Here is a 27053-nt window from a genome sequence, read left to right as displayed (position 1 = left end):
TGTTTTTTCGGAAAAATTCTGAGAAAATCTCTTCATTCCCCACATGGGAACAAAATTTCCATTAGTTCCTAGAGATTGCAATAATTTTCTGACGTGTCCTGGGCGGGTTAGCTGCTTGGGTAGCATAAGCCGTAGCCACGTGTGCTTAGTTCATATACTGCTGCCACTGTATTGTCAACAAAAAAATTTTCTGCACCTTTATGGTGTTATACAATATGACACATCAGACCAAGAATTCTGAACAACACTCATTTATGTGGGTGACTCCTGTTAATTTCTCTGTATTAACTATAAGTGATATAAAAAATACATCATACTGGTTATACAATGCATCACACAACCAGAAATACCAACCTTACCGAATTAACATGGCCTCAGTCAGTGATCAATGCAGAAGCCATCAGACCAAGGGGGGCCGAAAATTTTTTTGCTGACTGTACAAGATTTTTCCCTCACTCGCTCCTGTTTTTGCATACAATTTATGTTGTACAGTACTGTACATTACCGTACCAGGACACACTCAGCCAAGAACAGTGTTAAGATGTAAAAAGTGATTACAGTTATGTATACAGTACTATACATTCAGTAAGTGTGAAAATATTGTACAATGAGTGGACAGTATGCCTACTGTATACTAGCGTAGAGGTGTATGTATAGTGTACAGTGTGTGTACATTGCCCCATCACGGAGGGAGAGGAGAGTGACCATGGCTGATATTACCTTGTGTGGGAGATTCTGGAACTTTCCTCTTCAACATACCCATCGCCTCGATCATCTTCTGTGAAGGTTGTCTCCGTCGCTTGCCAGTGTCTTCTGCAGTACCATCTACAGATTCATCTGCATCTTCATCTCCAACCCCTTCAGCATCTACTCCATCTGTGGCTCCAGATGCAACACCAGCTTCTTCCTCTTCTGTTACATCTCCAAGGCATGGCATAGATGCACCAACCTACATAAGTAAACAAAATCAAAGCTACAGTATATGAGAGAGAGTCCTCATTTTATGGACTCAGTGTTCGTTAATATGCTATGTACGTACTTCCAAACTGGATACTGTACAGGTACAGTATTTGTAAACTGGGTCAATAAATCCTACAGAAACAACAAAATAAATAATTAATTGGTCCCCAGACACGAGTGAAAACCACATTTTTTAAAATAAAAACATTAACAAATACTCTGAAAATAAAATACAGAAATCAAATAATTTTACCATGGTCAGTGGTGCTTGGTTTATGCTTATCACTCATTTTTTATGGTAAAAAAAAAATAAAGTAAATCAATAAAAATCAATGCAAAACCACAATGTGTGTATGGTGCCAATCAAAACAAGCAGATGCATTATGTGATGACACTTGTGTGCAAAAGTAACAAGCAGTATACCTGTAGTGTTCATCATCCCACATTAAAGTGTCTGATTCGTGCATTTCACCAATTGGTGGCAATGTTCGAAAAAGCTGTGTGTGTGTGAGCAGAATGAATGTTCAAAAGCCCAGAACATATGACTACGTAAGTACTGTATAAACATACAGTACTTACGTATGGGTGGATGTTTGTATGCCAAATGTTAGAAATCTTAGGTGTGCCCATATAGTACTGTATATTGTTTGATAGGTTCTTGTCATTGTAGCCATATTCCAAGATGCTCCCAGCATCGCAGATGTTATATAGTATACAATAATGCCATTTGTAGTGACATTCATGTGCATGTACCACACCATTAACTGACCATTGAGTCAAAATTCTTTAAGGCTGGAGAGCATCAAAGTTTATACCATAGGGTGTTAGGGATTTGGTCTGAAACTTTTGGGGCTAGAACTCATCCCAGCTTTTAACATGGGATCCTATGGGAAAATGGGTCATTGAATGAGAATTCACCTTTAGGAGCACCTTTACATTAATGCACTTTGCTCATTATGCAAGACCTGACTGTAGTTAATGTCTAAAAATGCAATCCATGTGTAATCCGGGGTGGTGGGAGATTATGTGTGGGTGTGTACATGTGTCCCATATTAATATAAATTTAATAAAGGAAAAGCTGTGAACTGCACCAAGCAAGATGACAGTTGATGATGGAAATTGAGAGGCATGTGCAAGCTATTCAGCATAACCAATTATTTCTTACCTCTTTAAGGAAACTATCAGTTTTAATCTAACATTTCAAGGGCTATGGCTGCAACAGGCAAGACATACTAATTGTATACCAGGGCTGTAATCAACAAACTCATTGATATACAATAAATTGGTTTTCATGGACTGATGCATGGTAATATACTGTAGATAGTCTTCCTGAGTCTTCAATTAGACTTGGACATTCAACCAAATACTATACAGAAATCCCTGTATATATAATGTATCAGGGTCTGTTCTATATTACTGTATGTTACATGCAAATTGCAGTATATTAAAAAAATAAAAAAAAAGTAATTTAATCCACAAAGCCTCATCTCCGTAAGATCAACCTTCGCCTCATATAGCCTCATGTTATAAAGTGTAAATAAAAAATACATTTGTGAAAATACTACTCACCACTACACCGCTTTATACACAAAAAAATGGCTATCCGCCACCCCCTTTGTCACTACAAGTCTCCCCACCACCGGTCCACCAGTCATATCTATGCAACATTCACCTCATCCTCTCTACTACTACAAAGCCCCATGTTATATATATATATGCTGATAAGCACAAGGTTATCAGCATATACCTGGATCACGCGAACCCACAGTGATTTACTTGCACACACACACACATATATATATTTATATATACAATATATATATTTATATATACAATATATATATATATATATATATATATATATATATATATATATATATATATATATATATATATATATATATATATATATATATATATATATATATATATATATATATATACTGTATATATAAATGAAGCCATAAGAGATACATAGTGGAGGCCTGTCACCACATTTAATACAATAGATATATACAAAATGTTGCTTTCCATAAAAGACTATTTCCTTTTTATTCATCCTTTTCTTGATGATTACTGGAAGACATACACCCATCTGATGGCCCCTGTGTTTGGGAAGTACATGGACAGGGACAGGTACTGACAGCATTGTCCTGACTTAAATTTGCACTCCTCATAAGGCCAGCCCTATCAAGTCTAAGTCTAGCTGGAACATGCAGTAATGCCACAATCCACCCAACCTCCCACCTGGTCACATACAAAGTATCTTCCCTCCCATTGTTTGGGACTCTTAATAGGTGTACAGCAAAACTAATACACCATTGTTTTCAGAGAGCATATATTGTCCTTTTCATAAGAAAATTTTACCCATTTTTTAAAACTTTCAGCTTTCCCCGTCAGAGCATATACTGTAGTCTACACCAAAAAATTGCCATTATTTAAGGGTTATTGTTCTTACTTATAATTATTTTCCTTATTACATTCTAGTGTATTCATTCTTCCCACGTTCAAGATGCTATACTCACAGTACACAAAAACATTGTAATACTACATCAAATTACTGTACATCCAAAACACTAAGTCTGAACTGGAGATTCTCCAGTAAATATAATTAAATAAAATTAACACAACACAAGAATAAATGTAAGCTCAGTGATCATGCTGTTGCTTTGACAATTCATGACTGTGATATTTCAGGATTGGAACAAGTTAGTGGTGTAGAGTTGCCAAGAAGAATTATCTCATAAAAATTATAGGTAGTAATGAATATTACTTAAATAGAACAATTCAGATTTGAAGAACAATACACAAAGCATGAAAGCACATGAAAAAAAATAAAATAAGCAGAATCACTTCTAAAGCTTACCTTGGCCGGTACCTGATTCTTGTATGTCTACAGTCTTTCTTAAATTATTTTGGCAAATAATTGATTGTACTGTATTAAGTGAAAACGTAATCCAGTGAATTTTTTTTAAGAACAGTTATGGTAGTAACTACAGTATACCTATAATTCTCTTGAACAGAACAACCCCAAGTCTCACTGCCAACACACTGGCAAGTAATGTACAGTAACATATATGACTCATTGTTGATTGAGAAAGGTTGTCTCATCTCAATGAGTTGCTAATTTGGAGAAAATTTTGGTCGAATTTTTAAGACCTACAGTACAGTACGTTAGTTTTTAATTAAATATACCAATACATAATTAGTTCTTTTACTATTTATTCATTATTATAATAGACAACTAAATATTCAATTTCAAATTTATTTCCCCTGTGTGGTTCATAACTAAAAACAACAAAAAGCAAGCAAATGATGTAGCTGGCATGTGGAGTTGTCAAACTGTTATTTTGTAACAAACACTGTACTGTACACTACTGTATAACTGCATATAAATTAAATTATGAAAATCTTACCAGTAAGTGTTCAGTATTTTAAACTGAGTGACTTCTAAATAAGGTACCCTACACTGTGTTTACTGTAAAAATGGATGACTTTCTTGTCATAATCTGCTCAAGATCATAAACCATCTCTGATGGGATGACACATGACAAATTATGATGAATAAAAATATAGGGCCACTAAACATTTGTACCAAAGGACAGCAGTTATATTATCCAGGTTGATAGTCTGTTATTGTCCAGGAAGTGGGGGTCATCTGGGTAAAATTGCTGAACACTTTCACCCAGAACAAACAAATGATCATGGTAGCTTAAGGAGGGTGACAAGTTGCCTGCCACACATTGCTATTTTAAAACAAATTACCTGTAAAAGTAAATTAAACATTAAAATCATAACTTTATATGACGTTCAATACTTTGCTTACATTTTCGGTTTTTAGATACAGTACTTCATGAAAAAAGCATATATACTGTATATGAATTATTCTTTGATTTTAATCATATATATAATGATCACTGGGGATGCTTTGGATGCTTCATCTGTTTGGTAATTTACCTTTGCTTTTAGTGTAAAATGTTAAATACCATTTATTCAATATAGCATCTGATTTAGAAGGAACTCTTTGGAAGGAAGATTTTATATCTAACGAGGAAGCCTTAGCTATTTGAAGGAGAAAGCTACATTAATATTTAAATTTTGGTGTCAAATATGTGATCCAATGACTTTACTTACACTGTAGTAGTGTACAGCCATAGAGTAATATTAAGCATTTATGAACACATGAAGACCAATTGTAATTCTGCTTATACCATATGGTATATTCTCAAGAAAAAGATACTGTACATAATTGACAGTATGACATACTTTTCATATTCTCCAACAAGTGTCTGCCCCATGTAGTTCAAGCTTACATGAGAAGTACATCTCAGTGGTGAAAGCTTTGTTATACAGTACCAGAATTCCTGCCATTCTGGACTGCTCCATACCTAAATAATTGAGTTTACAAGGCAAAGTCCTACTGTACTGTACTGGGGTATGCCATTTCAACATTTTCTGAATTTTATACTCTAATCTTTGGTTCATACAATATTCAAAATACAGGCATTCCTCTTGTGAATTTCTGGCCCTTTTGTATCTAAACTTTCTTGAATTTACTCTCCATATAAATAAAATGGAGACTAAGAAAATATTAATGACGTAAAAGACTGCATATACACTATCAACTACCTCTGTTCGGTCATCTGTTCCATCTCCATCAAGGCTTGGCATGTCTGGTCCAACCTAGATTGAGGAAAGTAAAATTTGTTACTTAGATATAATGTACCTTTAGCTTTTTTAAATAATGTAATGGTACCATAAATATACCATAAAAAATGAAAATTTCAACTCCTCTAATGTCAAATAATTAATTTGTCAATACCAATTTTTTCCTAATGCCTTCTTCCTATTTACAACACTGCCCTTACAATTTTTTTGGAACACTTGCATAAGCCACTCATTACTACAGTACAGCAAACATCAAAGCACTTCGTGTACAAGATGCCTCACACTAAACCAATCAGCTCTTCTAATATTTGTGAGAATATTTATAAACGAGACAGCTGCCATCAGGTGATCACTGCTGACCCACGCAAGTATGGAAAATGACTGTAAAACAGTTATGATGATAATAATGATGATACTAAGAGTTCATCTCTCCTGGTATATATACAGCATACAGCTTTTCTTCTATTTATGAACTTTCAGCATTCAAAATTTTACATTGAGAAAATAAGACAAATTAGGGACCTTTTCTCAATGCATTTAAGCAATTTTCATGTTTACGAAATCCCTTGCAGGTATGAAATTCATATGACATGGCAGAAAGGAACCACTGGTACAATGCATCTCAGCATCCCCACGTGTCACTGCCTAGCATCCTGCTGAACAGTGTTGATTGTTCACTGGTGAATCGCTGCCTTTGTTTCATTGATCATTTTTTAACGGACATCACTTTCAGTATGAGTTCTAAAATTCTAAAAGGGAATCATCTTCAGGGAATATACTGGAAAAAAAAAATACGTAAATAGTTTCTCAAGCAAGTGAGGGTTGTGTGAAGGAAAAAATATTGCTTTACCTGAAATTGTACAGTATAAACAAGTTAAATACAGCATAGGTATACAAAATTATGCAAATATATTCCACAACCTATACTCTACTACCCCAGACCCGTGTTGACCACTACTTAAAGACACACACATACTGCAGTAAAATAAAACATTTCAAATACTTTTAAAAAACTGACCCATAAAAGGAGACAAGCTCATCACTAAGTGTGTTCTTTCCTGCCCACTTTTATTAAAAACAATAAATGTTGTATAAATGGTAAAAAAAAAAAAATCCATATACCGTAATGTTTTCTTCATCTTACATGCCTAGTGTACAGTTGCACTGGAAAATATTTTACCCTTTACCACTTTTTATTAAAAAACATTTCAGCATCCTAAAATGGTTTAACATATTTCTTTTAACTGAATAATTGTTTTATTATATGTATTTTATACCTCTTTACCATTATCAATACTGTACTGAATATTTCTCAAATGGATATTATATACATGGTTTCAGAGTTGGAGATGTGTTGGGAAGACTACACTGAATACATTCCTAAATTTCCCCTCTAAATTAATTGGAAAGTCATCCTAATTTACAAAATTTCAGCATCTGATTTTTATTTCAAAGGATTGCATCCCTTTCATGAAAAACTGGAATAGCTGTACAGTATATACTAAAGGCTCTGCACCCGAGTTGGGAGAGTATTCACTACATTGAATGGTCACAGGGTTGATACCTGACCAGAGGGGAGGATTAGTCTTCCTCCTTGTACACTAGGCCCTGTCCACTCAGCAATAACTAAAGTGCACTATTTGGAACACTTGTCAATGGGGGTACAGCTTTTTGGTGGACTACCAGGGTGGAATAACCCATTTGCTACTGAATGCTTAGCATCAGGTCAGCACCTGTTTGGCCATCCTGCACCATAGAAGGATGTGTGTGCACATACATACAGGCATATCCATGTGTGTGTACTGAGCCAGTCTTGGGAGACCATTTTATAGTTCACAAGTCTGTGGGGTGGACATCATGTTTCCAAGGACCCAAAATTTGTGATTAAACATTAAAAAAAAAATTTTCAATTAGATAAATCCTTCCTAACAATACTCAATTCCTTGAAAGGAGATACAGTGGAACCTCTATACATCAGACCCCAATACTGTACAGTGGTAGTCAGATTTGCTGTAGGCCCAATGAGAACTACTGTGTAAGTAAACAGGCTTGGGGTGGTAGGGGAACTGAGCGTTGCCACATTCGCCAGGTTTGTTTATTGATTCAGGTTTATATTCTTGTATGATTAGCCTCTAATGGTGTGTGATTCATCACGATTAATATAACATCTTCAATATTAGAATAAGTTAAGTAAGCAATTTATAATTTAACTTGAAAATACAAGAATAAGCTACATCGGAATGCATTCACTCAGGATGCGTTCATGGAGTGAGAGCTTTCAGCAAATCAGCTTACAACAGGGTCACTATAACATACTGTATAGTATTTTATATGAATATACCTTCCTAACAACATTATTTATTACCGATCAGTGATACACGTAAGCTTGATTTGGCTACTTGTACACTTACACAACTGATTAATGAATGAACAAGGAATAAACTGTCTTATTAATAAAAAATCCTCCTAATCTTCACTATTTAGTGTTTGAGTTACACGTTTTTATTTACATAACCATTTTCCAGAACGTAATTATCATGTAAATCGAGGTGTGCCAGTATACAGTACTTTACAGTACTTAAGAATCATATCCGTGAAAACAGTTGTTGATAACCAGACTTAGTCTGATTTTCAACCCAGAGTTCTCTCCCACATATTTTTTTATTGTAGATATAAAGTGTTTTACAAACCTTGTTATGCACTTAAGAACCTTAGTTGTTGAAGTGCAGTAATAACATTATTGTATAACAACAAATGATTTTCTTGAATAGTTTGTGGTGCATATGGCTGGTGGAGTTGGTAATGTACAGTTGGGGTCAAAAGTCTTGAACACTTAGCAATATCTGGCATCTACTTCCGAGTTATATATATATGATTGGGATATACTAATAACACTACTTGTCATCACATATCATGCCAGAACCACAAAATGGAATAAAACTCTCCTTAATAACTAAGATCTTCGGGTACTTACATGCCAAATACTGTCAAGTGTTCAAGACTTTTGACCCCGACTGCACATATGGTATATTTCATTGGTGTTAGAAACAGTTGGTTGTGGCGGGGACCACCTGATCACCCAGAGTGGGATGAGCTCATTCAGACAGCAGGACTTCTCACTAGGACATTAACTCACCCATTAATATATCACCAGCACACCACACCAACATCAAAACACAAGAAAATCCACATGTACCAGGTTGCAAACAGCCATGGTCTGGCATCTATGTGGCAGACCAGAATTTTTCATGAATAACCATTAATGACACCACATTACAGAAAATACCACAAAGTCCTTCCAAATCCGACTTTTAGAAATTTCAGGTTAGTTGAGAACTCACTGATAACATGATAATTTATGCTTAAGTCAGTGATGAAACTTTCCCATTACTTTCATTATACTACATAACAATAATGTCATTACATTACATTACATAATGTATGCATGTCATATTAACTAAATTAGCTAAATGTATATTGTATTTATATTTTTGTGCTCACCTTTAATAAACCAAACATTTCTTTCTTAGTTTTTTCTTATTTCAACTCACTACAGTACACACATTCTGGCACAAAGATACAACCTAAGGATCTCAATCTTGACACTTAGGTCACATTTTACTTAGCTGGGAAAACAAGAATTGCAAATTTCACCGATATGAATTGTGCTGGGTTTTACTTTATAGAATGCAGTAGACTACACCAATACCCACAATGAATATCTCTCTCTCACACAATATATGAAGATGGCGAGAGTGAGAGAAAAATACATATGGCTATAATATCTGATTCATGTGGGTTAAACTATTTTTTTATTTATAAATTTCTATTTTTAATTGCAAAGGATGGAATTCTTGCACCCAAGCCACAACAGAATAAACATTGGCAATGTGTACTAGAAAAAAAAGTACACATTAATAAATAATTACATATCACTTTAAAGTTGAGTTAAGCAAAGTACTGTACAGCAAGAGTTGGATATCAATCAAGCTCTTACCCTTTCATTAACTTTGCTCACTGTACTGCATCTTCAGTGAAACTCTTTGTCCCCAAACAATTCCACAACAAAACAAAATTATCCTCCACTTACCTATACACCGTATCAACAGTCAACTCCCCACAACCTTCCAATGTTCTACCATAAACTACCCATTCACATCATATATCCTAAATGTCTATATAATCTTCATCAATTTAGATCAACATATCTTATAATCGGCTTCTTTATATTACATATATTTCTTGAATTATCATCAAAAATTTCAATTCTCTTTAGCCCTTCAAGAAAACCATAATTAAACTCTTTTTTACCAATCTTTCCCTTCCCATTCTCTCATCAGGTTCATAGCATCATCTAAACTCCTGACCAGCTCTGTCTAACCCTTCTTATGGTCCACATCTCTTTTTAATTCCAGCCTTTTATTTTTTGCATCCTATTCACCCTATATACAGTACTAGGTGCACTCTCTCTCACTCACACCCACCCACCCACATTGGTGTTTTAGCTGAAATAACAAAAATAATATAAAAGATAAACTTGAGCATGAGCTGCTACAGCTTGAAAATTCAATTAGATTGGTCTCAGGATGTACAGTATATATGTAAAAAAGCCTCACTCATTCATGTACCAAGCCTATTGATAACAGAATGTCTCATTGCAGTTTTTTGCAGTTTCACTGAGCGCACATCTTTCATTCTTCCATTCAATACAGTATCCTCTACCCATTCATTATTACTGGCCAATTGTAGTATACATAAGCTTACTGCATTAGCCAATATGTTCTGCTTTGTTTGCTCACAAATCTCAATGTTATGTCTTTTCCACAGGACAGTTTAGATATTGTGTATTTGTCTCATTATTCTTCTCAGCATAGTATTCTTAAACATCTATAGTCTCATCATCTTTTATAGCTAAGGTCAACATTTCACATACATAAAATACAGTAGGCTTTACAATCATGTTACTAAATGTAAATGTTACAGCTCTTCATGATAGCATCCACTTCCACCTGCAATTCTTTATTAATCTACAATCAGTACTTATTGTGTAATCCTGGTAACAAATTTAAGTGCAAAATAAATATCAACATAGACAGGCGCATGGAAATCCATAAGACCCAGCGTATAATCAAAGACAAAAATTGTGTCGCGGTTTTCTGCAAAGATTAAATAAAACTCTTGAAACATATGAGAGCCCCCTACCACAAGGCAGAGCGCAACAAAAGTTTAGCCCTTTGGCATATGTTTTCACCAAATTTCACAACACAACTTCTGTCTTTCATTGTACATTCAGTAGGGTTATTAAGACATGCATTTACAAGAGGTGAACTGAAAGCTGCAAATGATCAATGAGGTGAGGGTGAAAAGGCAAAGTGGGACAAGCAGCATGTGTGCGAGATAACTTCAAGAATTAGTAAGCATATAAGGGTCTGTGATGATGAAGTTAGGGTAAGCCTACATGTTAAATCTGGCTGAAAAGAAGTACAGGGTAATGTCATATCATTAATTAAAGATATGTGAATCTAGCTTCAGTTTATTAACAAAATGATATACTGTATACACTAATCAATCTTTATTACAATAAAAAAAAATTATTTAACTTACTTCAGTTGCCTCTTCACTAGAACCATTCTCATTTTCTGTGGGTTGTTTTTCTCCAAGTTTAACCAAAGACTCCACAACACTCATGGTTTCCAACGAGCCTGTGTCCCCTACAACAGCTCCACTTGATGTTACAGGAACTCCGCTTGGTTCCTGTTGGTGTTGATTAGAGCTCTCAGTTGCCTGTCCAACATTAAACACAATTTAGAATCCCCTTTCTTCTTCCTCACTTACCCTTTCCTCTATTTTCTCACCAAATGGTTTTCCAAACAACTTTTCAAATTTCCAACTCTAACTCTCTTTCCTTCTCCCTTAACTTTCTTCATGGTATATAATCAGTTTCAAATATGGCCCTCTGAGAAATACTACGGAATTTCATTATGGAATCTGTAACTACCAACAGAGGATGACAAAAGCAACTAAGCCACCAACCACCCAATGCTGGTTAACATGGACTAAACATTTATTGTCAGAACATACAGAGCTCCTGTGAGCTTTTAGCGATCATGATTTCCAATTCTCAAGCTTTGACCTAAACCTTCATTACCTCCACCAGGCAGGTGCCTTTGTGACAAATGTAATTCCATGTCAATCAGCATGGGAGGAATAATGCCTACAATGAATGGTGAAACTATGTAGCAGGCAAAAGAAAATTCTATTCATAGAAAAATAACTCTTCACACCCATACAAAACACTGGATATCTTTTGATGTTACTGAATTGTTGCTTGTAGCAATTTATAGATCAGCAATATATATACAGGTGTATACTTAACTAGTTGATAACAACCTCTTCTCACAATTAAGAACTTTTGTAATACAGTACACAGGTAGTTTCTAAGCTATACAACATAATACAATGTGTAATATTCTATGCAAGAAAAAAATCTATAAGGATTGTAAGTGAATGGAAGACTGAAACATGAAATTCTATTTTGCAGCTGAGGAGAGGAAACAGGTAACTTGCAAAGTATCTTAATTAGAACACCCACTGTTAGTACCTGCCATGTCAGCAGACTTGACATGTGCTAACAGAGTAGTTTAAGCTGTAGGAGCTGGCTTGGGGTTTGATACTTTGCTTTAATCTCGGTTTAATTGGCAAAGAAATGTTGAACATCTTGCATTGATCCACCAGACAATGTTACCTACCATTAAAACAGTGTAATAATGTACTCCTGACCTTGGCAGGCAATGACATTGAGAAATCTATTAGATGTGTCACATATCACTAGATGATAACTTAAAAATAATAGCAGGATTTCCTGATATGATTCAAGTTTCTTTTTAAAGCATAAAGTCTTTTTCTGTTATGATGTTGGGTGGCTTGATAGGTACTATTTCCCTGATTTTAGGAATTCACTATGCTATTGCATTATCCTACCATCGTGACTGAATGCTACAGAAATTGAAAGGTTGTTTCACCATTGGTCAAGGCGCCAGAGTACATACAGGTTACAGTATACTGTTTAATAAAATACAAAGAGGGAACCTAGACCCCCCACACCTGGCCAGTAAATTAGATATATTCTTGAGCCAGAAACTGTAGTGGCTACTTCTCAACTGGCAAATAACACACCTGGTTATGCGTAAGTACTTGGCCCTCCATCTGTGCCAGCTGCTGCTCAACAGGATCCAGCCCCTCCACAACCTGTAACCATTAAAATTACATAATAACTAAGTGCTTGCGTTATAATTACCTAAAAAATATGATGTTTAACAATCCAAAAAGTAAATACATCAAACAGTACAGTAAGGTACCAAACTAGAGTGGGAATCCCCAACTACTGTACTGTGTTGCAAAATAAAATCACAAAAATAAGTATGTAACACAATGGGAGCAATAATTAAGCAGGGAATAAGCCCCTATGAATCCTTCACATGGGTGCACTTTGGGAAAACAGGTTAAAGCTTGCCATCAAGGGAAATAAAAATTGGATGAGGAATAAATCTGAATCAATGGGAAAATGTTACCTCTTAAATTACATCTAAAACCAAACTAATCGCCCAGCCCCCACTAGGCAGCCAGGTTGTACTGTACTAAACAAGTTGTCATGCCATTTGAATGATTTCAATTTACCCCAAGACTGGGCATGAAGAACAGAATTACTACTACATGGGGCATGTTACATGCAGATCTGACTTAGCTAAAAGCTGGATTAATATTCCATAATGACCATTCAGGAAACTTTATATCGATTCTTATAAAGGGGGAAAAATAATACCATACCGTTCTTTAGTCTATAGAGTTTCTGGTGTCAATTTATAGTTTTCACGTTATTTTCACCTTTTTATTTCACTTAAAGAATAGTAGAATGTCAATTTAAAGAGATTCAATTTAAGATAATTGATTTAAAGCGGCATCCACAATTAAGGACAATGTTTTAATTTAAAGCGAATCTTTCCTATTTTGCACGAGTCAATCTGGCGCATCATATTTAAAATTTTGCGCCCATATTTCTCTGGGCACGTTACACTGTCCTAAGGGCAAAGCTGTACTGTACATGTACTCAAAATAATGTACTAAATAATTACTAAAATTTTTGTCTAGTGCAAACTATAGCATGTTTACATTCAAATTAATCACTATCTTATAAGAATTCCAGCAATGTAAATTATATTCTCCCCAGTCACTTCTGTGACATTTTATAAGCAAAAATATAAAATCAATCTAAAGGACACAAATAAACAAATAAATACTTCACTAGACCTTTGGCACCAACTGTCAAACATGTCCCCTCCCTTCCCCCAATCTTCCCAGCCAGTGTTTGGTGTTTTAGGCTTAAAGTTTTTATCTTATATAATGTCACAGACTAAAGATAGGAGAATATAATTTGTATTGCTGGAATCCTTGCAAGACAGCAAATAATTTGAATATAAACGTCATATATTTTGCACAAGAGAAATTTTTTTTTGCTCGGTAGTAAAATTCTTAAATTAGAACTAAAATTTGTATGTCTAATGCGAGCTATAGCATGTATATATTCAAAATAATCACTATCTTATAAGAATTCCAGAAATGATAATTATATTTACCCATGTCACTTCAGTGACATTTTATAAGAGAAAAACTTAGTCACTCTTAAGGACAGATAAATAAATAAACACTAGACCTTGGCATCAACTGTCAAACATATCACCTCACCTCCCTCTCCCCCCCCCCCCATCTTCCCAGCCAGTAAGCAGACCAATGTTTTGTTTATTCTAGATGGGCTGAGGTGCATCTGAGTAGACTCTCATTCTTTTTAGTATTTTGTGTTTCTCTCAAGCATCAAACTAAATTATTCCACTGTATACAAGTTTGTGGGTATATTTTTTTGTTTACTCCTAACTCAGCCAATCACCTGAAGGGTCAATGTCATGTGATACTCGTGTGCATAAGCATAGTTCTTACTAAGGCACTCATTACAAGTCTCATTGTCATGGAAATTTGAATTAGTGGGAAGATAGTTTTTGTCTGTCAAGGTTGCTCCTTGGAAAACTGGTGTGTAATTTAATGAGTATTTAAGAAAGAAGCCGCAGCTGTAGACATCTTTAGGTCTCATGGTGTTTTTCTTGGTTCAGTAAAGTGTCCAAGGTGTAATTCAGACTGTCCATATCATCAAGATCCTTCTCCATATGTTAATTAAGGCAAGTTTTGATAAGGTAAAGTTAGGTTAGGTTTACACACTGGGGGTCTAGATGGATAGAAGATTAGATCAGGTTCTTCTGGTTAGGTTATATTAAACATGTATAGTGATATTTGAGTCATTTTGTACGTTTTTATCACACAATTTTGGTAATTGGGGGTGGGGGGGCTCATATCTCCAAAAGAACAGTACCCTTTACCATGATAAATAAGTCACATTAGTGTAAAAGAGTGAAAAAAACTATCAAAAAATATTTTTGAAAGTAATTTCTGTAAATGGTCACAATGGAATACTTACCCAAAACAGGATTAAATGTTTAAAATATGAAATGGAATTCTTTGACATCCCATTTTTAAATGCCCTGAAGAGAACCAGAATATGTCAGCAACCCTAAGTCACACCCCCAACCCAGAAAAATAAAAGCCGAGTTAAACATTGTGGAATTTTGACAATGCTGGGTCGTGCAACACTTTGACCATTTGTTTCCCAGTTAACAATGAACTCGGTTCCTAGGCAACTGTTACCTCTCCTATAATATAGAAAATATATATCCAGGTATAAAAAAATATGTGACTTCGCAATAACTAGGGTGTTCCTCGGATAGTAGCACTTAGCTCCTGAAAACAGAGCTTTATGAGAGACACCAGAGGAGCAATTGGGGAACCGAGATGATGAGCCTGTCCTGGGTTATACCTTACTCTGCTTGGGTCACATGTTGTGGCAGCATAGACTCACAACTCTCACCTTCAGGTAACAGGTTCTCCAGCGATAACCTTCATTTACAAGGGCTGCAGTTGAGCCAGGAGAGATCCTATCAATAATTTGTCTAGTTTTACTAGTTTCCTGGAGTGGAGAGCAGCCACACTAATGAAGTTCCCGGGAACCCTGGGGTTAAACCCACCAACTTATTGATGCCAGTGCATGAGTAATCTGACCCATTGTGCCATTTATAAATAAAGAAGATTAGGCCGATAAATATATTTCACACCAATGACCCAGATAGAATGGCAATTGGGTATAGATTGAGACAGGAATGTAAACATGATGCCAGCCTCTGTTCATTTAACCCTTTTGCAATATTGTCAGCTGAGCAAATCTCACCCCCTTGCTGGCCAAAGATGCCCCAAACCTTGTTATATCATCCAAACCTCACTCAGCTGCTGGCTGATGACAGAGAATTCTCTCATCTAAAATTGGGTTTTGACTTTTTCTTTCCTAAAGCTGCAGGGTAAACAAAGAGTTCATCAAGAACTTTTGTTGACTGTGCGTAATGTGAGGGTTTGTAGCTGAGCATGATGTTAGTCAGGGGGGACTGGGAACAGTCAGGACTCAGGAGCATCATCGATCTGTGCAAGGGTTAATCATGTGGCTTGTGCAATGCCTTTCTGTGGATTTGAGTAAAAAATTCACAAGCCCATTGTAATTAATAGTCAAAAGATTTGTGAAATATAAGTGAGAATCTATGATTTCTGTGGAATATGTAAAAGCATGCAAATGATAAAAAGAAACAAAATTATATTTTTCTTTTAATTACAAATTCCACAACTAACCTGGCCTCCATTTACTGCAGCACCTAAGTCACCTTGTACCATTTCAGCTGGCACAAAACTAATATTGTCTCCCTCTTGCACCACGACGTACGTCTGACCTGATCCAGTAACCACACCTGTAACAACAACAAAATGAACACTCATAAACTCAGTCAATCACTATATTATAAAACAAATTACAAATGCAGTAACAAAATGTGAACAAGTGACTTTTCTAAAGACAGAAAAAAAGAAAAAAAAAATTCACCAAGAGGTACAGTATGTACAGTTAACCAAGAAAAAATTCTGCACCTTTATGGTGTTATACAATATGACACACCAGACCAAGAACTATGAAAACACTCATTTATGTGGGTGACTCCTGTTAATTTCTCTGTATTAACTATAAGTGATATAAAAAATACATCATACTGGTTATACAATGCATCACACTACCAGAAATACCAACCTTACCAAATTAACATGGCCTCAGTCAGTGATCATTGCAGAGGCCATTAGACCAAGGGGGGCAGAATATTTTTTTTGCTGATTGTACAAGCCACCAGGGATTTGTTCACCATTTATTTGGATTGGGAAAGGGGGGGGGGCACGTCAGAGGTCGAGTGGTCTACTTATACCCCAAGGTTATATTAGACATGTATAGTGATATTTGAGTCATTTTGCACATTGGTAGTAGGTAGAGGATTTTCAAATTCTTGACCAACTACAGTTCTCAAAATTATGCAGTCTACATCAAGCTTGTCTATGGATTGATAACAGTCACTGATGAAAACCAATACATTGAATAAAAATCGTTGCCTGCTAGCCTCCCTGGAGCTGATGATGTGGCAACATTCTCAAAGAATTATATTAAAAATTCAAAGTGATTTATAAGTAAACAATATGTTAAAACACATCAGAGAAGATTTTGAACTTACACTGTCCCTCAACCATTTGAAGAGTTTGTTCTGAACCATTGTCTGTTGTTTGAAGGATTGCTTGACCAGATGAAAGTGCCTGTTGTAACTCCTCAAGTGTAGTTGGAGCTGCTTCTTGTTGTTGCTGCTGCTGCTGGGTGTGAGGCCCTCCACCTACACTTTCCTCTGACTGATGCTGTAGTTGTTGTGTTTGTTCCTCGTGTACTTGTTGAGGTTGTTCCTGTACAACCTAGTCAAATAAGGACAATTAAGTACAGTATGTGGTATTTATTCCAAAATAACATTTCAAGATCACACATATGGTTTAAACCTTTGTTACATGCAGCTGTGTTCGTACATACATCTGAAACATAACTCCCCATTACATACCACAACAGAATCATCTCATTTCACAACTTCTCACCATTTTCAAATACTGTCCAGCTATCAGGTACCAAGACTCACCTGTTGGACTGTTTGTTGTGGTTGTGTCTGCTGCACAGTTTGTTGATGAACAGTTTGTTGTTGATGTGGTTGTTGTTGTGCTACCTGAGCAGCACCAATGCTTGTTACTTTATTAATATTACCTTGCTGATCCACTGTACCTGAGAAAACAAAAATATTACCTTTAATAATTCTTTATTCAACCCTCTCTCCCTATGCAATGAAACCAAACTTAATACACAAGCCAACCTAGGGTAGCTGGATTAAAATATCTGATCACGGAGTGCACAGCTACGTCTAAAAGTTGGAGTAAAACTATCCTTATTGGTACAAGTCATGACTACAATGCATAAGAGATAATGGATTTTTCATAATTTCTATAACACCAAATCAACAAGTTACTTATTGCCAAAAACATAGAATCAATGAAAATACATTTGTCAGACTACAGGCTGACCATTTCAGGACCATATACAGAACCTACAGTAATATCAAAACAAGGACACACTTCTGATTACATATTTCCTGTTACCTGTGGAGCATACAGTTGAATGAGAAACGATGGTTTGATCCTGAATTTATCCCATTTTATGTTGAGTGGTGAGTATATGTTCTCAAAATGGCCGTGAATCGCCAAATCCACGAATAACATTTGCTGACCGGGGGAAGGGGGGGGGGGGATGTTTTACATTTTTACTTGTGTCCAAAGAAATGTATATTCCCTTTACGTGTTTGCCCTCAGGACAATTATTTCATTTACCTGTATTGTGTATATGGGTGTGTGTGTGTGTGTGTGTGTGTGTGTGTGTGTGTGTGTGTAGACATACACTCACAAAACACATACAAATAAATAATAATGGGAAAATCCTCTCACAAATGTTCAGAAAAATTTTATTAAAAATGTTGAGTCTACCCTCAAGTCTACTTCGTGCTTTACTAATAACAAAGTACGGAATGGAGTTGAGGGTAGACTCAACATTTTAAATAATTTATTTTTTCTGATTATTTGTGAGAGGATTTTCCCATTATTATTAATTTGTATGTGTTTTGTGAGTGTGTGTCTACACACACACATGTATACAATACAGGTAAAGAAAATTACTGTCTCTAGAATGAATGGCTTCCTGTCCTGGCCACGAAAATGCCAGCAACTCTAAAACTACCCTTAGACATTCTTGGGTACATCCAGGGTGTCATCCAAGAATAATAGAGGACCGCTAAATAAAAATCTGCGAATTATCCGGGCGTACTGTACTAGTAATGACCTTGACACTGCCACATTATGATGCCCCCACATGATTTAATACTTGTACTAATTAGTGTGCACTAAGTGGATGAAGACCTGCCAAACAATTCCAGCTGATGTCTGTTTAAAATAGTAGTTAGTTTAATCATTTCCCTTCTTCTTCTTCCCATTTAAATGAATTTTTTTACTCATTTGAATAACTGATTTTTAGGTTTACAAGGTTTTACAGTGACAAATCGATGACAGCAAACAGTACACCACACAAGTAAAATGTGGTCATGTCCTGCCTCTAATCCAACAGTGAAGTAATTTTAACAGGCTCACTAAGGAGAACAGCATGAGCTGGCCAAATATCAAGAGATACAGTATAACTATCATGTGGTTGCTACACAACTGGAGGCCACCTCCATGGTAATAAACATTAGTGTGAGGTCATTGAGGAGATGGACAGTTTGACCTGATCAAATTTTACTTTACAAATAACTTGCAAATGACCAATAACAAGATTAAGAAATGTCAGAAGAAAAAATCATGGGGCATCAGAATGACCTTCTTTGAATATCTGTAACATTTAAGAGAGTTAGGACTTTTAAGTCTTGAGGAAATAACAGTCAAATACTGTAAATATAATGATCTTACTAGGATACTTAAGAGACTGAATAGATACTAAAACAAATTTTATATTAAATGTTTTACCTACCAATAATATTGGGCATCACTTTGCGGAACTGTGGTCCAGGTTTTTTGGCCGTATTGGAGGAACTTTTATCTAGAAGGAAGGCATATTTTTTTGTTTCTGCTTTTGTTTCTGTAGCAGCAGAGGCCTGTTGTACCATCTTTCCTGCTGGCTGTGGAGCAGTCTTAGGTGGTTGCTGAACTGTAGTACTGTACTGTGCATTAGCTGTAAGGAAGAAAAAAGTCATAAATCAGTAAGTTTGACACCTCTTCTCTGAGGTGTTAGCCATTAGATGAAGAAATAAAGGTTTAAGATTTTAAGTAGATACATAGTGAATGGCTTGACTGACAGAGGTTTCATGAGTTCAGATTAATAACTTACATTATAACAGTAAAGGGAATCATTATTTATGTGGTCACCATAAGTGTACAAATGTGAATTCATTAAGTGATGGTATACCAGTGAGACCATCCATCACTGGACATTTTACCTCCTACATAATTATACACTAGTAATATCAGTATACCCCTTCCATAGCATCAATTTATTTAGAATTAAATGTAAAAAATATACTAGTCCATCCATTAATCATCTATCAATAACTTTTTGTGACAAGAACTGGTCAAGATGTACAGTATAGTGCCCCATAACCCCACACCTTTCTTGCTTCATACAATGTTCTGTAGTGTATAAATGCAGACATAAAAGACCAAGTACTGTAAAGCAAATTTGCCAATAATAAATCCACAAAATCTTACAACTGCTATACTGTAGTATAAAAAATCATTGTTTGGCGTTCACTTATCACTCAAAGGACTGGTCAGCAATTTACCCCATACCAAATGTGTTCTGCAATTAAAGGCCTCCCAGTCTCCCATCTAATCCATTAACGATTTTATTGAAAAGCAGTGTACATTATTTAACCAAGAGAAATATTGACAACCCTCACCAGTGGTCTGCTTTGCATGTTTTTATGGTGGAAGCTTCTTGTGAAAAAAATAGTCTTTTAATCTTTTGTTGTAAAAATGTATATGCACTCCTGCAACCACCTGAAAAGTTAGAGCGAATCTTTTTGCATGAATGTGACACCATCCTGAACTACCACCTTTCCACATACTGTACATCAGCTTGGTACTGCCCACATACTTGATAACAGAATGAATACAAAGATAAATATTTAAGGTACTCCACAGAAAATCTCTTTTCATTCTGAATGTCTTCCGGTTATGTTTACTCTTTGGTGTCTGTCTTCGAGCAAGTGTTTATTCTACCAAATGGTTGGTCTTTCAATCCTTGTGCCTGGATCTTAAGAGGCTATCCCTTGCATATGAAACTCTAAAACATCATAGGAATAATCCATAGCTGTATGACAAACTCACTACTAAACCATTGTCCACATAATCTGTTAACATTTCAAGAAATGTGAACAGTTTTGTCAAACACTATGTTTTCTCTATGTAACCATGTTGTGGTGCAGCATTATGGTGCACTACATGTGAAGGAGATGGATATCCTGGAAGACGTGTATATGAATGAGTGGAAACTACAATACTGTACTGTAAAGCTTTGAATTATTTTGGGGGAAGTGTGCTGCTGCTGATGGTTGATGATATGAATATTTGGGACCTTCATGTAGATTGGAAATACCACAGTAGTACCCATCTATCACTGTAGTAAAAATACTGCAGGACAAAACCTCTCTATTGATGCCAAAAGAATGACTAATTGATAACAAATAATAGGGATATGTTTGTGTAAATTGTATGATTCCAGCCATCTTACCTTATGGTTGGCAAAATTGTGAGAATCAAAATTCGCATACCATAATAAATATACACACACTTATATTACAATATACTAACATTTTGTTTCTTCAGCAGTGGTAAGACCAGCCTCCTCACACTGGGCAGCGATATCAAGTATTCCTCGCACCTGTTAAATAAAGGATGTAAAACTTCAGTAAATGAGAATAAAACAATTTACCTGCATTCATGCACCAACTATCAAAGCTATAAAATATTACTTTATAAAAATATTGGACTTATCATGAAATCCTAACATAAAACATCAGGAAATAAAAGGAGATGTGCCAAAAATCTCTGTCCAATCAATATAGGAATTGTGGTGTAGGACTCTGCCTGTCATATAACCTTGCATTCCATTTAAAATAAGTGTACAAAACAAGAAATTCATTGTTTTTTCCAACAATATCTTTCATGTGGTTGCCAGGGACTAAATATTTTAGCAATGTTAACTAATTTGTTTTCAACATACTGTACTGTAGTATGTTTCTGACAATGTGATCAACTTGCATTTGTTTGTATCATTTATAAACTTGCCCAATTTAATTTTCATCATGGTTTTAAATGAAATGTTTAAGGTTATGTTTAAAAAAAAATGTAGTTTACACTATCTAATTTCTTGAAAGCTGTAAATAAACAGCTAAATGCAGTACTGTATATATATTTTACTTGAGTCACTGTCAATAACTCATATGTACCTGATTGTGCCAAGCATGAAACCCAGCCATATTCTGTTCTAAGGATTGATTAATCATCACATTATATACATTCATATGTATGGAAACCGAGTTGCATAAATTATAGTGTTTTGTTAAAAAAAAGAGGAGGGACAGTTAAAATTACTGAACTGTATATCAGAACTGGAGAAATTGATAAATGCCAGGAATATTAAAATTGGGAATGAGTGGTGTCCAGTATCAATTGTGCAGCTCACACCACAATAAAATTACAGTCCCACATTCCTGATAATTAATATGGTTAAGCTCAATATTGTTTCTTAAATTCTAGTGATGTATGATGTAGTATGTTAGTGAGATAACAAGAGGGGGAGAAGAAGAGTGAGACAGCTGGCAATCACTTTACCTCCATACATGCCAAGACATTTTGATCACTGTTGAAGCTTATTAAGGCAAGGTTAGACCAACGTCATGTTATACCTCTAGAGCCAAAAAGATTCTACATAATTCTTTGTGGCTTTAGTGAATTGGTAAACATGCCTTTCATGAAACCCAATAGGGATACCAATCTCAAGGAGTACATACTCAATGCTGACCATTATGAGACTCGATTTATATACAATTACCAAAACTACTGTATCTGTTGTGCTGGCTAATGATGAAGATGAGTTAGGAGACCAACTTGTTTTTTCTGAATGTAAAAGTTTAGCCAGTGGGAAAACAAAACAATCAAGAGAGCTTGTGTATATTCAAAACTCTACACCTTGTAATACAATACTGTACTACTGTATACAAAATCATGTGGTAATTACCAGCTTCAAAACTTTCAATTGTACAGTACTGTACTGTATATGTTTAAATGACTAACCTGGAGAGCACGGCCTAGCTTGAGGAAGGCTGCAAGATATTCCTGCTCCACCATCACTTTACCTGTTGGAAATAACAATATTTCTGTAAAATATAAAATGCAAAATAGAATTTTACATTAGTAAAATGAAAGGAACATTGAAGTTATTGGCACCTAAGATGAAAAGAGACAAGGATCTCAACTTGCGGAAGAAAGAAAGATTTTTTTTTGTATCCTTGCATTTATAGTTGCATTGCCTTCCTCACACTTACCATTTAAGAGCATTTTCATTCGCTGAAGCTCACTCTGTACTCATGATTTCAAAGGGTGCCACTGGTAAATCATAAAAGAACAGCAAAGTTTGACAAGTGTATACTGTACAACATAAATGTGAGGTGAATAGTAGTTGGTGGCAGAACTGAGTAATGTACTGTACAATACTGTATTAGGAATGTGAGGACAGTTTGACCAAGACATGTCAGATTCCAGAACACTCATCTAGTATTTGTTTTAAACCAGAAATGTACTGTTATTGTGTTTTGTGAGAGGTGTTCCCTAATTGGTGAAAACAATAGAATTAAGATGGAATCACGTTGTATGGACGTGTGTTAAGTGCGGAAAACCTTTACATTTCTATTAAACCCTAGTGTTTGCCAAAGTATATCTTTCTAAAGCCTTTGCCAATAACCATAAAAAAAATTAAATTGCCATGAAACGTATGGTGAGTTCAATCAAATATTAAGAAGATACTTTACTTTGAATTCAAAAGAAAAAAGAAGAAAAGGAGCCAAAACTAGGACTTACCATTGTACATGAAGTCTATGACTGCTCTTAAGCTGTTGTATGAGTAGCCATTGAATTTTATGAGATGACTTCTTGCAGGATTGCCCTTCAACAGCCCCTGTATCAATACACCGATTATTATTAGACAAAAATCCAGGCCACATGAAAAAGATGCTTCAAAATCAGGTTGGGTTAAAAGAACTAAGAGCATGAGTGAGAGATGTACTGTCTAGTACACCACTAATTGAAAAAGACACACATGCACTACAAAGCTAAATAACATACATAAATAGATTAATGAGAGAATACAACAAGGTAAACACCAAACTTTTATGTGTAGAAAGCTGGGGTATGCAAATAAAGTATTATTACTGTGACTAAACTAAGACTTATGAAACCCCATAAACTGAACAATATTTACAAATGAAGGTACATCAGATGAGTTAATACTGTACAGTACTGTAAAAGATAAAACTGAAGGTAGGAGGGTCAAAGGAAGGCAGACACTACAATGGATGAGTAAAATTTAAAGCTGGCTCCCTAGACACAAAATCTGGAAGAATTGGTACAAACAGCCTGAAAATGTTACCTTCTTCTACCTTCATCATTCCCTTATATTCAACTTTCACTCCATCTTTACCTACATATCTAACAGCCATAATTAAAATATTTGAATTCAATTTTGCCTAAACTTCCTAAAAGTATACCACCTTTTTTTATCACAGATTGTGTTATACACATCATCCTTCTCACCTCTAGATAAGGACTGCATGCAGATATAACAGCCTTGTGAGCTTTGACCTGGCGACCCTCACATTCCAGGCCAACATCAACAAAACGGCCTTCTTCATACAGCTGGCGCAAGTACTCTAAAAGTACCGAAGAATGGTCGCACCACTGGATTTCAACGGGCGGCATTCTGTCAAATTATCTGCAAGTGACAGAAAAAACCAGTACATGAGTACACTTACCTATACTGTAGAGATGCTGCACTATAAATGAGAAAACAACAGAATACAGTACAGAATTTTTTAACAATTTCTAAAAATAATATTACATGCATCACCATATATATAAGTGTTTCATTAAGGGGAGCATCACAAACAGTATCGACTTCATCACGCGTCCTAGATTACTGAATTCGATCACTTGTAAACATGGCAGCCATGGATGCAGGTTTTTATGCAAAGGAGATGCTTTTAAAATACTTTAAAAAAGTCAAGTATACCATGGAAAAGTTTGAATGATTTCAGTTTATAAATTATTATAAGAAAGATGCCAGAACAATGGTTGAAGCCAGAGAGAGACCAAACCTGAACCAAAACCAAGATCCAGTAGTAACAAGTTACCCAATAAGTACAGTACAATATACAGTACTTGTGACAAGGAAAACAGTATCATAATGCCAGATTAATAAGAACTGGCTCAAAATTCCTAGAATCAAGATGGCTGCCAATAATTTTTATTTGTATTAAGAGTTGAATATTCAGCAGACTTTGTTTTTGTTAGATCACTATAGACCAACAGTTAGCTACATGTACCAATATTATATAGTACAGTATATCCTTTCATTCTAGGATAGGTAGGTTTGGTTGGTTCCTTGGTAATACAGTACACGACAACTGTAACATGCCCTTGGCACTAACTTGAGGAAATTTCTCCATGGAAAAGAAAAGTCTCCTTACCACAGGAAAAAGACAAAAAGTGCATAAGGAATAAAATGTGTTTAATACAATTTTTAATATTATTTACGTCCAGTACATGAAGCTGACAAGTTGCCCGTGTCAACCAAGTTTATTTCTGATCCAAGTTATTTTCATGGAAATATTTTCTTTTAGAAGAACCAAACTAATCTATAAAACTTTACCTTACCTAACATAAGCAAAGCTAAAATAATAGTAATCTTATACAATATTTTATTTATCGAAAATAAAATTAAAATTAAATTGAAAATAATTTATTAGTCGGAAACAAACATTGCGGCAGACACGGAACTTATCAGCATCACCTACCAGATGTAAATTACTGCATAAGTTTTACTCCTCAAATCGTCTTCCTATGCATTTCTGTACTTATCTCGAGGCACCGTAATAAAACTTTTATCCAATAAGGAGAAATTTCCTCAAATTGGTGGAAGGGCCCACCAAGGTCATCAAGTATTATCAGTTCACCTTATCTATGACAAAATGTTATGAAAATATTCAATATGGAGTTGCCAGTAGGTAGCACATCAATGTAGTCAAGTGTTTAGGAAAAAAAAAAAGTAAGTGGATATTGTTATGGCAGTCGTACTGACAGACTGTGTTGTTAATGGTTAGGTTGGCCAGAAAGAATGCCATCTTAGCCTACCAACCACACATAAGCATTAGGCTGCTGTACCAATAGACAACGACATTTCGCATAAGGCTGCCATACCTCTATACTGTGCCCCAAAAAGCTAACTTTTTAAAATTAATTACTCCACCTATCTTGGAATAATCTTGACCCAAGTAACTTTTTCAGTATAAAATATACTAAACTCATTGGCAATCTCAGACCCTCTTCCGGAGTACAGTATAACCTTACAGGTCTCTACAAGCTGGTGTGGTTTTGTGCCAGTCTCCTGTAAGACTGGGCTTTTCTTCAAGAGTTAAACTCTCACTTTCTCCTCGATCTAAACAGATTTGTTCTCAGAATAATGAACCTAGACAAAAAAAAATCCAAGATACAGTACAGCAATACCTTGTAGTCCTCTAATTTTCCTTTGCGTTCACTGTAAGAGTTTGAAAGTTAACATTACAACAGATCTCAACAGAAAAAGATAATCTAAGAAAAAATTAATAAATGGCAAACTTCATAGCCTGGCAGGCCAGTAAATGTGGGGTCCTGGGGTAAACTATCAAACTTTAAAATATACATATAAATATATATATTCCGAGGGTTATAAGTCTAATATTATCCAATCATTTTCAAAGAACCTGAAACATCAATGACCATAAGGTATAAATGTAGAGTGGCCTACGTTATCGCAAAGATGAGGCGAGAGAGAGCGTGAGGATGATGGCGCGCCTCTACCCAGGGCTCGGGACCGACGCCACCACTGCCATACTATACTTCACCCCCATTAATATCAACGTTACCTTAACTCAACACCAGCAGAAATTTTTCCAACATACATGAAACACTGTCATATAAATCAGTGAAATAATAGCCTATAATATTACTCACTTTGAGCACTTATAGATGCCAGTGTTTGTTCAATAACAAAACAATCGTCCTTCTCCAAATATCAGTAAGAC

General features: G+C 35.4%; 1 protein-coding gene across 4 annotated transcripts in view; it reads right to left on the bottom strand.

The window, feature by feature from the left end:
- Positions 1 to 27053, bottom strand: part of LOC121868289 (protein tramtrack, beta isoform-like) — a 32008-nt gene extending 4955 nt beyond the window's left edge. The window contains exons 1-13 of one of the 4 annotated variants that reach the window (XM_042368723.1): positions 26983 to 27053; positions 24529 to 24706; positions 23797 to 23893; positions 23014 to 23075; positions 21529 to 21598; positions 19691 to 19891; positions 17766 to 17905; positions 17322 to 17550; positions 16405 to 16520; positions 12805 to 12876; positions 11233 to 11412; positions 5590 to 5643; positions 721 to 949 (exon numbers count right to left, since the gene is read on the bottom strand). In XM_042368723.1, coding sequence (XP_042224657.1) covers positions 721 to 949; positions 5590 to 5643; positions 11233 to 11412; positions 12805 to 12876; positions 16405 to 16520; positions 17322 to 17550; positions 17766 to 17905; positions 19691 to 19891; positions 21529 to 21598; positions 23014 to 23075; positions 23797 to 23893; positions 24529 to 24693 — 1615 coding nt within the window. In that variant the 5' untranslated portion in view covers positions 24694 to 24706; positions 26983 to 27053. Of the gene's footprint in view, positions 1 to 720; positions 950 to 5589; positions 5644 to 11232; positions 11413 to 12804; positions 12877 to 16404; positions 16521 to 17321; positions 17551 to 17765; positions 17906 to 19690; positions 19892 to 21528; positions 21599 to 23013; positions 23076 to 23796; positions 23894 to 24528; positions 24707 to 26776; positions 26891 to 26982 lie in introns of those variants that run through there. The other 3 variants (XM_042368725.1, XM_042368724.1, XM_042368726.1) reach the window with 3 other exon arrangements.

This window comes from Homarus americanus, unplaced genomic scaffold (assembly GCF_018991925.1).
Source record: "Homarus americanus isolate GMGI-L3 unplaced genomic scaffold, GMGI_Hamer_2.0 scaffold19318, whole genome shotgun sequence".
Taxonomy (NCBI): Eukaryota; Metazoa; Arthropoda; class Malacostraca; order Decapoda; family Nephropidae; genus Homarus; species Homarus americanus.
The sequence above is the reverse complement of the archived record's forward strand: the minus strand, read 5'-3'. Positions and strand labels throughout refer to the sequence as shown.